Below are 13,656 nucleotides of genomic sequence, written 5' to 3'. Positions count from 1 at the left end.
ATTTTATTTTACCATTGGCATATATTCGAAATCGGTAGAGTTAAGTCCAAGTTTTCTATCTTTCAATCTTATATAATCATTGACAAAAATAAAAATCTTAAAAGGGTATTCAATTATTGCACTGAACAATTATTTTTATGAGATCATTGAGTCTGTGTAAGATCATTTTAATCCTAATCAAAATTCTTGCGTATTCCTCTATTCTAAATAGTCGTGGTTTCCACTAAATATTAAAGAAGGAAAATAGTTATAGGCATCAACCTACCAAACTCACAAGCTTGACCTTTTAATTTTCTTATAAACAAATCTGTGATCCTTAGTGGGAAACCACTGATTTCAATTTAAAAAATAATAATAGTTATTTTTTTATTAGGTTTTATTAATACATTAAATAAATATATAATCTTGTCAAAAAAAAATTGAAGAGACCTCTATATAAAGAGTTTGCTTCTCTTAACCAAGCAAAACACACACATCCAACACTTCTCTCATTAAGGATGGAAATCCATAGGCCTCCGGGGCTTTTGTCTAGAATGATTTATGGAATAGTTTTCTGTCTTGTAGCCATTAGTGTGGCCGCTGATAAATTTTATGTTTATGCTTCCCCTCCTCCACCGTACTATTATAAGTCTCCTTCTTTGCGGTCTCCTTCTTTGCCATCATATCACTATGCATCACCTCCTTCTCTAAAAAAATCTCTTCCTCCTCCATATTATTATAAGTCCCCTCCTTCACCATCTCCCTCCCCGCCACCTCCATACCATTATACATCACCTTCTCCTCCAAAAAAGTCTCCACCTCCTTTGTACTATTATAAGTCTCCTCCTCCACCATCTCCCTTTCCACCTCCTCCGTACTACTATAAGTCCCCTCCTCCACCATCTCCCTCCCCGCCACCTCCATACCATTATACATCACCTCCTCCCCCAAAGAAGTCTCCACCTCCTCCGTACTATTATAAGTATCCTCCTCCACCATCTCCCTCTCCACATCCTCTGTACTACTATAAGTCCCCTCCTCCACCATATCCCTCCCCGCCACCTCCATACCATTATACATCACCTCCTCCCCCAAAAAAGTCTCCACCTCCTCCGTACTACTATAAGTCTCCTCCTCCACCATCTCCCTCTCCACCTCCACCATATCACTACACATCCCCTCCTCCCCCAAAGAAGTCTCCACCTCCTCCATACTACTATAAGTCCCCTCCTCCACCGTCTCCCTCTCTACCACCACCATATCACTATACATCACCTCCTCCTCCAAAAAAGTCTCCACCTCCCCCCTATTACTATAAATCCCCACCTCCACCATCTCCTTCACCACCACCACCATACTATTACACATCACCCCCTCCTCCAGTGAAGTCTCCACCTCCTCCATATTATTACAAGTCTCCACCACCACCCTCTCCTTCACCACCACCTCCCTACCATTATACATCACCCCCTCCTCCAAAAAAGTCCCCACCTCTCCCCTATTACTATAAATCCCCACCTCCACCATCTCCTTCACCTCCACCACCATACTACTACACATCACCCCCTCCTCCAGTGAAGTCTCCACCTCCTCCATATTACTACAAGTCCCCACTACCACCTTCTCCTTCACCACCACCACCATATCACTATACATCACCTCCTCCTCCAAAAAAGTCCCCACCTCCCTCCTATTACTATAAATCCCCACCTCCACCATCTCCTTCACCACCACCACCATACCACTACACATCACCCCCTCCTCCAGTGAAGTCTCCACCTCCTCCATACTACTATAAGTCCCCTCCTTCACCATCTCCCTCTCCACCACCACCATATCACTACACATCACCTCCTTCTCCAAAAAAGTCCCCACCTCCCCCCTATTACTATAAATCCCCTCCTCCACCATCTCCTTCACCACCACCACCATACTACTACACATCACCCCCTCCTCCAGTGAAGTCTCCACCTCCTCCATATTATTACAAGTCTCCACCACCACCCTCTCCTTCACCACCACCTCCCTACCATTATACATCACCCCCTCCTCCAAAAAAGTCCCCACCTCCCCCCTATTACTATAAATCCCCACCTCCACCATCTCCTTCACCTCCACTACCATACCACTACACATCACTCCCTCCTCCAGTGAAGTCTCCACCTCCTCCATATTACTACAAGTCCCCACCACCTCCCTCTCCCTCACCACCACCTCCTTATCATTATACATCTCCTCCTCCTCTAAAAAAGTCTCCACCTCCCCCTTATTACTATAAATCCCCACCTCCACCATCTCCTTCACCACTACCACCATACCACTACATATCACCCCCTCCTCCAGTGAAGTCTCCACCTCCTCCATATTACTACAAGTCCCCACCTCCACCATCTCCTTCACCACCCCCTCCATACCACTACACATCACTCCCTCGCCCAAAAAAGTCTCCACCTCCTCCATACCATTACACCTCACCTCCTCATCCATTAAAATCTTCGCCTCCTCCAAACTATTATAAACCTCCACCTCCACCAACTCCCTCACCACCACCACCTTATTACTATAAATCCCCACCACCCCCAAGTCATTCTCCTCCTCTATACTACTACACATCTCCTCCACCTCTTAAACATTACTAATTAAACCTATCATTGAATCAATTTGGAGCATCTAAAGGATAACTTCTTTGTACTGTCATTGAATTGAAGTGATGATTTCCCATTATTCTTATTTGCAATAAAAAGAAAAAAAAACTTGTGTACAATAAGGGTTTATAGAGATCCTCAAGTGCTTTTTCATTGTTTCTTTGTATGAAATTTTCCTATGGGATAGAGCATTTGTACTAAGCTTTTATAGAATTATTTTGATATTTTTGAATAAAAATCCACGATATTGTTTATATTTTCCAATAAATAAATGGGCTTGAATCAAATATATTCCAATATATAAAGAGAACCATAGAATATTTAAATTTTAACTTTAATTTTCTTCTTTCAAAATTGTAATTACCACACTATAAGAACCCGAGTGATGCAAAGAATAACAAAATAGTATGAGAATTGCATTTGTTAGAATTTATTGCCACTGAAAGACAACATTACTTTACGAGAATATTAATTGTCAAAGAGTAGTAATGACTTTGATAATGTGCAAAAAGTAAGGATTGCTGAGATCGTGACACGTGTACACATGATTTGGAAGGGACGTGCGAACCTCTCCACTTAATCCAACTGGGCTATAGGAAGCCTGACCTATAGAGCATAAAGATCAGACCTTTAGCATCCTCGATTTCCCTAACCACCGGAACGAGCAGACTAATCACTTCAGTGCTCATACCTCATACAGAAACTTAATATGGGGATCACCGACCTTTATAAAGGCCATGCAAACTAAATACGACCTAATGAAACCAGGATGAGGCACCAACCTCCTACATAAGGGATGACCTCTCTAGTCTCCTCCGAAGAATTAAATGAGCGTACGGAAAGCCTGACTAATGTGACGTACACGGTAGACAAGGTATAGGCTGAACTTGCACCTCATTTATTACTTGCCAAACACACCTAGCAAAGGCTTATCAAATTAATATATATACCCCTGTTTTGTATCTAGGGGGGATATTAAATTTTTCTCTCTCACACACACTCACAAGAGCTCTCAGAGTACATACCCACAGGAATTTTCTTTTGAATGCTTTTGTTATTATTTACCTTTTTTTCATATTAATGAATCTCAGATAATTTTTTATCTAACTTGAACATCGGATGGTCTCCATCGGGGACATCTCCGGTAGACTCCTGACCTTTTTCTCTATTTTGCAGATCTCTTTCTCAAGATTGAGTATGTAGGGACTCACGCGAAACCTCCGAAACATCTACCTCTCATCAAACGAATTTCGAATCAACGACCAACCCATCAAATTGAGCCACTATCTTTGTGTTTGCATCTAACCATCTAGCCGGATCTCAAACTATCAAGTGGCGTCATCTGCAGTGTGAACGTTGGAGGGTCTCTACCGAAAATATCTCTGATAGACTCCTGACTTTTTTCTCTATTTCGCAGATCTCTTTCTCGAGATCGAATATATAGGGACTCACGCGAAACCTTCGAAGCATCTATCTCTCATCAAACTAATTTTGAATCAGTTAAAAGCTATGCTATGTCGTTTTACTAATTGTAATTGTTATTTTATGTTGGTTATCTAAACTGCGTCGTTTTGTTTAGGGTGAGTCCTTTGTATGCACATGTTGTGCGTGTGATTCAATCTGGTATAAACAGGAAGCGTTGCTTCCAGAACTGATATGTAACGTCATTTTCTGATTTTAAATAAAGTTCTGGATTTTTCTTCCTCTCTTCTGTTTCTGCACATGGTATCAGAGCGTCGGTTCCTAACTCACGCCGGCGCGTCGCCGGTTGCATAGGAGAGATCCTTGGTCCGTTCGATAGATCTGGTCATGGCGAGCAGTAGCAAGGAACAGAGAGGGACTGGAGCTCCAGAAAAATTGCAGATCGCGAGTGCGGGGATGGGAGACCCACTGAGCCTTCAAACCTCCGACCATCCAGGTATGAGTCTCGTTTCCGCACCTCTTATAGGAACTAATTTCAGATCTTGGAGTAGGGCCATTAGAATAGCCTTAGGAGCCAAGATGAAATTAGGTTTTGTCGAAGGCACTACTTCGGCACCTAGTAAAGACAGTGAAGGTTATGAACAATGGAAAAGATGTGACTTCATGGTCACATCTTGGATTCTCAACTCCATATCTAAGGAGTTAGTCGATGGTTTCATATACACCGCCTCTGCCAGAGATCTCTGGCAAGAGATCTGTGAGAGATTTGGAGAGTGCAATGGTCCTATGATCTATGAGTTACACAGGAAGATGTCTCTCATCTCCCAAGAAAACCAGTCTGTCTCTGTCTACTTCACTAAGCTGAAGAGGCTGTGGGATGAACTTGGGTCAGTAGAACCCCTTCCAACCTGCACCTGTGGAGCCTCTAAGGACATAGCTGAAATAACAAATAGGAATAGACTCATGCAATTCCTAATGGGCTTGAATGAAGCTTTTGGGTCTGTGAGAGATCAGGTATTGGGGATGGACCCTTTACCTACAGTAAACAAGGCATACTCCATGGTTGTAAAATTTGAGTCTCAAAGGGAGATTCTGGGGGCAATGAATGACAATTCAGAATCTCTTGCCTTATTAAATAAGGCTCAAGCTCAGAATCTGTCCAGACCAAGGAGGTCTGAGGTCAAGAAGGGCCACTGCACCTTCTGCAACATGGATGGTCACACTCGAGAAGGGTGTTTTAAGTTGATTGGGTATCCTGACTGGTTCAAGGGTAAGAACAAGGCAGGAACCCAATCTTTCAAAGGAAATAGAAGCACCAGAATTATGGCTGCTTTTGAGGGCAACAAGTCAGAAGAGGATAATCCTCTGGAATACCTGGACACATCAGGTAAAATACATGAATTGACATCCATGCTGAGCTCTTTAAAACAAGAAGTCTCCCAGCTTGTAAAAGGAAAAGGAACTCTTGCCCCAAGCACATCTCATGGATCTGAGGCACATTTCATGGACTTTGCAGGTAAGTCTACTGTCTATAACACTTGCAATGCACATATGCAAAATATATCTAATTGGATTCTTGACACTGGAGCCACAAATCACATGTGCTCAGACAGCAATTTATTCACCACCTTACACCCACTACACAAGCACATCTGTGTGTGCTTTCCAGATGGGAAAACAACTCAAGTTACTCAATCTGGAAAGCTAAATCTCTTTGGAAAATTGATTTTAGATGATGTTCTTTACATTCCACATTTTCAATATAACTTGATTTCTGTTGGTCAATTAATGAATAGCCATGGATACTGCATTGTAATGTGGAAGGATTACTGTCTTATACAGGACCCACTGAATAAGAAGGTGGTGGCCATAGGCAAGAAAGAAAGAGGCCTCTTCAGGCTGAACCAAATGAGCTTTTCTCATTCTGATGTAAGGAATTGTTTGTTTGATATCATGAACTCTAATGCTGATCTTCACAGCTTTGTAAATAGCACTTTTTCCCAAATGGATTTGAATAAAGAACATTCCATGCAACTTGAGCAGACACATAAGCATGTAGTGACCATGAATGACATGCATGATAGACTAGGGCATGCATCAGTAGGTAAGCTCAAACATGTTAAAGGCATGAACATCAGTAATGAGGCTATGAGATGCTGTCCTGTTTGCCCCTTAGCTAAACAAGCCAGATTGCCTTTTCCCAGAAGCCACACCTTAGCCTCAAAACCTTTTGAATTGGTTCATATTGACATATGGGGGCCATATAAGACTAGCTCTATCACTGGAGCTAAGTTCTTCCTCACCATTGTTGATGACTATAGTAGGGCTGTGTGGACCTTCATGATGCACTTAAAGAGTCAGGCATTTAGCTTAACTAGAAACTTTATACACATGGTAGAAAATCAGTTTAATACTACCATTAAAGTCATTAGAAGTGACAATGGAAGGGAGTTTCTAAGCCATGATTATAGTTCTCTGCTTATGAGCAAGGGAATTAAGCACCAAAGATCCTGCCCCTACACTCCACAACAGAATGGAGTTGTAGAGAGGAAACACAGACACATACTTGACACTGCTAGAGCTTTGAAAATACAATCACAAGCCCCTATTCATTTTTGGTCAGAATGCATTTTAACTGCTACCTACCTCATTAACAGAATGCCTATGGAGCATTTTGGTTGGTCCACGCCTTATGAGAGGCTCTATGGGACCCCACCTGACTATTCTCACTTGAGAAAATTTGGTTGCTTGTGTTTTGCTACTTCTGTGGGAATTCAGAAGGATAAATTTCAAGAAAGAGCCATTAAGGCTGTGATGATAGGCTATGCCAGCACACACAAAGCCTATAAGCTTTACAACATCAATGGTAAAACCTTCTTTATTAGTAGGGATGTTATCTTTCATGAAAATATTTTTCCCTTCCGAGATAGCAATCAGATTGAAAATCATGTGCTTCCCATTCCTGTGATTGAGAATGATTATCCTGTTGTTGAACCCTATCCATCTGGTCACACCAGTGATGACCTACAGAAACATCCTTCGGTTAGAAGGACACAAAGGCATAGACAAGCCCCTGTCTGGATGCATGACTATGTTGATTCTCAGCAAATATCCTTTATGACCTTCCATCCTATACATCAATCTTACATTTGCAATGTCAACAAGGCTTCTGAACCTAGTACTTATAATCAAGCATCTAAGGATGCACATTGGGTTGAAGCCATGAAGCAAGAGCTTCAGGCCCTGGAAAATAACAGCACTTGGGTGCTCACTAATTTACCTAAGGGAAAAAAGGCAATAGGCTGTAAATGGGTGTATAAAGTGAAATTTAAGTCAAATGGGGATATAGAGAGATATAAGGCCTGGCTGGTGGCCAAGGGCTACAACCAGATTGAGGGGTTGGATTATAAGGATAGATTTTCCCCTGTGGCCAAACTTACAACTGTAAGAGTTTTGATTGCTCTTGCTACCTCCAAACAGTGGCCTATTTTTCAATTGGATATAAATAATGCTTTTTTACATGGTAATCTTGATGAAGAGGTGTACATGACACCTCCCCAAGGGTATCACAAAGCTCAGCCAGGGCAAGTTTGCTTGCTTAAACGATCCTTATATGGGCTTAAACAAGCCTCCAGACAGTGGAACATTGAATTTACCACTTTTCTGAAGGGTTTAGGCTTTGTGCAGTCCCCCCATGATCATTGTCTCTTTACACAGCACACTGATGCTTTAACTTTGATATTACTTATATATGTTGATGATGTTATTTTGACTGGAAACTCCATTGAGGCCATTACTGAATGCAAACTTGTTTTAGATTCAAAATTTACTATCAAGGATTTGGGACCCCTGAAATATTTTTTGGGACTGGAGGTTGCTAGATCCTCTCAAGCAACTTTGCTCAGTCAAACTAAGTATATTTCAGACATATTAAAAGATGCAGGCATGTTTCATTGTAAACCTGCCTCTTGTCCTTTACCTCAAGGATTGCATTTATCTCCTGATTCAGGAGAGGTTTTTGATAAACCTGATCTGTATAGGAGACTGATTGGGAGGCTTCTTTATGTTAATCTCACAAGGCCTGACATATGTTATGCTGTGCAACACTTGAGTCAATTTATGAGCATGCCCCGCAAGCCTCATTGGGAGGCTGCTTTACATGTGCTTCGCTATCTTAAGGGTTCTTTACATCAGGGGCTTTATTTTCCTGTAAGTACTGATTTATCTCTGAATGCCTACTGTGACTCTGACTGGGCAGCTTGCACTTACTCCAGAAAATCACTCTCTGGATATTGCATATACTTGGGCCCTTGCCTTGTCTCTTGGAAAACAAAGAAACAGCCTACTGTTTCTAAGTCCTCAGCTGAGGCTGAGTATCGTGCAATGGCTAACACTGTGTGTGAACTTCTCTGGATTAGCTATATTTTGCAGGATTTGCAGGTTAACATCCAATTGCCCATTCCACTACACTGTGATAACAAAGCTGCCATCCACATTGCTGCCAATCCGGTTTTCCATGAGCGCACGAAGCATATCGAGATAGATTGCCACCTGGTGAGAGATCAACTTCAACGGGGATTCATACTACCTCACCATGTCGCTACTGACGAACAGCTGGCTGACTTATTCACCAAGGCCCTACCAGCCTCACGCCATAGCACATTAACCAGCAAGTTGAATCTTCTGCCTCTCCCAGCTTCACCTTGAGGAGGGGGTGTTAAAAGCTATGCTATGTCGTTTTACTAATTGTAATTGTTATTTTATGTTGGTTATCTAAACTGCGTCGTTTTGTTTAGGGTGAGTCCTTTGTATGCACATGTTGTGCGTGTGATTCAATCTGGTATAAACAGGAAGCGTTGCTTCCAGAACTGATATGTAACGTCATTTTCTGATTTTAAATAAAGTTCTGGATTTTTCTTCCTCTCTTCTGTTTCTGCACAACAACCAACCCATCAAATCGAGCCATTATCTAGGTATCTGCATCTAACCATCTAACCGGATCTCAGACTATCAAACTTAATCATATTGGCTAACAATAATTCATATTAATTAGCTGAATTAAAAAAATCATATACCATCTTAATAATCTCAAATAAATAAATTTTTATTTTGTTAAACTAATTTCATATATGCACCTTAATAATCTCAGTCAAATAAATAAAAAACTTAATTTTGTTAAACTAACCTAGCATAATATGGTTTAGCATTATTCATTCACACAACTAGCATATATATATATATATTAAAAAAATTATATTATATATTAAAAAAATATATAAAATATATATCGGTAAAAATAATTCAAAAAAATCATATTTCAGTCCTAGGGAAAATAGAAATAGAAATAGTGAAGCTAAAATTTTAATATTAGGACATTTCAATTTAGATGGACAAGAAAGTCATTTAAACTATGACCAACTTACATTATTATTATTGAAAGTTGGTTTCAGAGTGATAGGCGATATTAAAACAATAAGATTTTTTATTGTATTAAGCAAGAGGCAAGAAACAAGAAACGAGAGGTGAAAGGCGAGATGATACTTTTTTGAAGTGAGACGCTATACTTATATAGATATAATGTATAAATATTGTATATGTATAAACATTGTATTGATTCATTTTAATTAGTTAATTAATTAGTATAATTATAACGCCTGATTGCTGAAGTATATTTATATTTAAATATGTAATCTTTTTCAATATTAAAATATATTTGAATATTAAAAGTGAACTACATAGGTATTATAGTATTTCTTTTCTAATTAACTAGAATATATATATTCTCTAAATTAGTTGGCACAATTATAAGAATTACTTAATCTAATTATATTATATAAATCTCTAATTAATTAATATAATTATGTGGATATATCCTTTAATTAATATTTAAAATTTAATTCTCCAATCAATTATTTTAAAAAGAAACATGAATTAAGGTTTAGTTTTTCAAAAAAAAAGAAAAAAATAATATGTATGTTACTTTCTAGAGGCAAGCCTCATGTCGCTTTTGATAGTACCAGTTGCATTTAAATTTGATACCACCACCTTATTGTTGTACATAGCTTTTTTTATTTTAATCTAGCAAGTAGATTGCATTAATTATTTTCCTTTCTCTATATTTTTAGAGAGAGTTTTCCCTTTGTTTTTTAGGTTTTTTCTCGATAAGAAGCGCTAGTTGTCTGCCTGATTCGAGACTTCCCCTGCTCCTTCCGGGTAGGGGAGCTCTTCCCTGGCCAGTCCTGTGAGTTTTCTCCGTGAGTTTTCTCCCTCACTGAGATGGGTTTAAATGTAGCTTTTGTTGTTTATTTTCTGTGTTTTTGGTCTTTCTCGCAAGTTGTGCTTAACGGTGGAGGGTTTTAGTTGTTTTTTCCTGTTTGTTTCATGGTGGTTAGTCCCTGATCGATGACAGGGCTTAGTTTTTTTGCGGAAAAACTCTTGGAGTTGGTACCAAGCTTGCATGCCATTTGGTAACTCTCAAAAGTATAGATTTGCTAAAGAGGCTCTACCCATCACCCTCTTTAGACTGGCGAATCTGTAAGGAAATCTTCAGCTCGATCTTGCCTTCTAGGTCTTGGCTACCTGGCTCTCTCCCTAGGTCTATCGGCTCTGGACCTTTCAATTTGAGAAGGTTTCCACTGCTTGGGACTTCATCCTTTTTCTTGCATGTTTAGAGGAGCTTGCGAGAGATGGTACGGCAGCCTTGGTTTTTGAAGCCTGAGAAGGACTTAAGAGAGAGGAGCACTCTATTTTCTAATGGCTTTCTTTTATTTTATTCCCTCCTTTGTGGTTTGTTTATCTTTCTTTGATTGTTATGGAGAATACTCTTTCTCGGTGTCCGATTATCAGAAATTAGGATCAGCAAGGAGACAACATGTTCGGCTTGGAAGAAGGCTGCAATTTTTCCTCTTTTCCTTTGTCTTGGTGGGCCTTGGGCCTTCTAAAGGTGGTTTTCTTGAGCTTCTGCAACCTTGCACCCTGTTTTTATGGTTTGTATTTTTTAGGCTTGCGCCTTTTAATGAAGCTGTAACATATTTGGACACATAAAAAAAAGGTAGATTGTGTTAAACAGTCCTGTGGTATAAAAAAATACATGCAGCTGTAAGGAACTGAGGGAGACTTTACAGTCAATAACTCGGGAGAGCGTTGGAAAACATGAATTTGGCCATGCAATGAGCTGCACAAGTACCATCTCGTCTAACAAATACAAACGGAGAATCAGCAAAATCACGGAAACATACACGCAGTATGAAGAAGCGCTCCTATATTTCATGGCATGTATTGAGCCGACACAGAACCACCATTTAACAGATTCACAGCGTAAATCAGCGACTAAGAATCGTCTTGCAGGCAACAGATTTACAAATTTCTGCTTTTATTGCTATTATTGCTAATATTGCTGAATTACGGCGCAGTATAATGACTGCATAATTAGGGTATGGGAATGTAGGCAACAGATTGGCCATTACATCCCTGTTAATAAGGACCCATTTCAAGCATATCGTCATAGTTGACAAAAAGCTCTATTTTGCGATAGTGCTTCAAAGATGATCTCAATTTGCCACAAGCCACTACCTTTTACAAGATATAACTTTCTGCAAACAGATTCGTGCAAAAGGGCAAGCAATTCAGTAATGGAATCCCATAATTAACAAATATATGTGAAATATCTGATCTCTGTTATCTAACTCAAAATTCCAGAATGCAAACTTCTAATAACATATCCAACTACAGACCAAAAAACTTGTAATTTTTAACTAAAACAATAGCATGAAACCCAAATGAAGGCAGTAACCAAATCTTAGTCAAAGAGGCTGAAACCCATATCCTGCAAAAAAATTGAGAAGGTAAGGCAACACAAACAAGAAGGTAAAAGAAGTAAAAGGATTAACAGGGCAGCGTTGGCACAATAAATATTAAATTAATATCCATCAAAATAGCTATTTCACACAAAAGTTTACCTCATCGGACTCTTCTTTCTCCTCAACCTTCTCTTCCTTTTTGGCCTCAGCAGCAGGAGCTGCGGCACCACCTCCAGCAGCAGGTGCAGCAGCAGCGGCAACAGCAACACCACCACCAGAAGGCACTGAAGCCAATTTCTCCCTACCAGCAGCAATCAACTCTGTAACATCCTTTCCTTTAACTTGAGACAGCAACAACTCAATCCTATCCTCATCAGCATCAGCTCCAACTGCAACTCCAAAACAAATATCAAACACAGTTAATTTTTGAACAAACATCCTCACGAAAACCTTCCATTCTGGAAATCATCATCAATCCAGATTCACACACAAATAGATGCATAAATACTCTTACGGACTAGAAAACAGACGCAGCAAAGTGGAATAGGATCAATTTCTTAGCAGAAACATAAAGCTGACAAGAAACTTGGTTATACACTGCTCAGCTGGGAAAAAAATCAACTGCTACAACTACAACAACACAATAAGCAGTTGTTGCAGTAGACGGCTAGCAACCCGCATCCTACAATATGTAGAACACAGAATTTGGCAAAACAATAGCAATAGTATCTGATGTTGTATCTGATGTTGTCAGCTTCAAGAAGGAATTTAACCCAATCAGAAACTGCCCATATAAATTATTCCAATATTATTAAATATTAAGTTCACATGAAAAAATGCGTCAACAATTAAAAGAATTTGACAAATTAACCAAGAAAATTCAGCAATATACTTCAACTAACCAATTCAAAATACATCTATCGTCACTAAGATGCCGTAATAGCAAATCAAGCTACACGAAGAGGAAAATAATAGATGGTTTTCTAATGAACATGTTGCTAAAAACAAAATTAATTAAGATAATCGACGGCAGCTAAAATATAGTCATCAAATAAAATCTCATTAATGGGTAAACTATAAATATAAAAGTTGAAATAACCTCTGTCGTCGAAATACAGATCCATGAAGGATGAGAATGAGAGTTAGAAAGTACCAGATGCGAGGATTTCCTTCAAGTCCTCGGCGGAGGGGCTGGTGTTGCCTCCCAAGACGGCGAGCAAATATGCAGCAACAACCTTCATTTCTGCCCAAACACAATATTATTCATGTCAAAATGAGCATCACTATCATGTATAACATGAAAATACAGAGAGTAAGGGATATTACTTGGATGTGTTTTGATCGGCCCTGTGAAATTGCCTCTCTTTGGAATATGTAATGACGCTGAGGCTAGGGTTTTGTCTCCGAAACGAGGCTATGAAGAATATATAAAGCTAGGGTTTTGTTTCTGAGTCGGATTGAGATTCATGATTAGATCGTGTCCGTTAATTTTCAGATGTCAGTATTGTCCCCGTGATGTAGGACTCCTTGTTTGGTTGCAGCTCTAACTAAGTCACTGAGGCTTTTATCTTCTATATTTCATATTGAATATTTTTTTAAAAAAAAATTAAAAATTAGAATTAGAAGAGTAAAATATAAAATTTTTTAAAATTTATTTAGATATATTTATTATTAAATTAAATTTAAGTGCATTGAATAATTATTTTTTAAATGTGATTTAATATTTTATGAAATTGTAACGTTATATTTTAATTCTTTATTTAAAGTATCAAGCTATTTTATGATTAATGAGAAGGAAAAAAAATTTATGA

The 13,656-nt window shown here is 39.1% G+C and overlaps 2 protein-coding genes across 2 annotated transcripts; one reads left to right on the top strand and one right to left on the bottom strand.

The window, feature by feature from the left end:
- The first annotated feature begins 475 nt into the window (after window positions 1–475).
- Window positions 476–2,741, top strand: LOC122723573 (extensin-2-like). Its single transcript, XM_043956276.1, has one exon. The coding sequence runs from the start codon at window positions 498–500 to the stop codon at window positions 2,616–2,618; it is 2,121 nt and encodes a 706-aa protein (XP_043812211.1). The 5' UTR covers window positions 476–497; the 3' UTR covers window positions 2,619–2,741.
- Window positions 2,742–11,649: 8,908 nt separating this feature from the next.
- LOC110612864 (60S acidic ribosomal protein P2A) lies at window positions 11,650–13,331 on the bottom strand. Its single transcript, XM_021753699.2, has 4 exons — window positions 13,172–13,331; window positions 12,999–13,088; window positions 12,005–12,234; window positions 11,650–11,871 (listed from the first exon to the last, which is right to left on the bottom strand). Exons 2-4 carry the CDS (start codon window positions 13,084–13,086, stop codon window positions 11,845–11,847), a joined length of 345 nt encoding a protein of 114 aa, XP_021609391.1. The 5' UTR covers window positions 13,087–13,088; window positions 13,172–13,331; the 3' UTR covers window positions 11,650–11,844.
- Between the last annotated feature and the right edge of the window lie 325 nt (window positions 13,332–13,656).

This window comes from Manihot esculenta, chromosome 4, assembly GCF_001659605.2.
Source record: "Manihot esculenta cultivar AM560-2 chromosome 4, M.esculenta_v8, whole genome shotgun sequence".
In the NCBI taxonomy this organism is placed as follows: domain Eukaryota; kingdom Viridiplantae; phylum Streptophyta; class Magnoliopsida; order Malpighiales; family Euphorbiaceae; genus Manihot; species Manihot esculenta.
This window is presented reverse-complemented; position numbering and strand designations above follow the sequence as displayed.

Bases quoted from the DNA above. Each gene is read 5' to 3' on its own strand.
- LOC122723573 (XM_043956276.1), top strand. From the start codon at position 498: ATGGAAATCCATAGGCCTCCGGGGCTTTTGTCTAGAATGATTTATGGA.
- LOC110612864 (XM_021753699.2), bottom strand. From the start codon at position 13,086: ATGAAGGTTGTTGCTGCATATTTGCTCGCCGTCTTGGGAGGCAACACC. The intron at 12,235-12,998 runs GTACTTTCTAAC...TTGGAGTTGCAG, and splicing joins GAAGGAAATCCTCGCATCTG to TTGGAGCTGATGCTGATGAG. The intron at 11,872-12,004 runs GTAAACTTTTGT...ATTTTTTTGCAG, and splicing joins AGAAAGAAGAGTCCGATGAG to GATATGGGTTTCAGCCTCTT.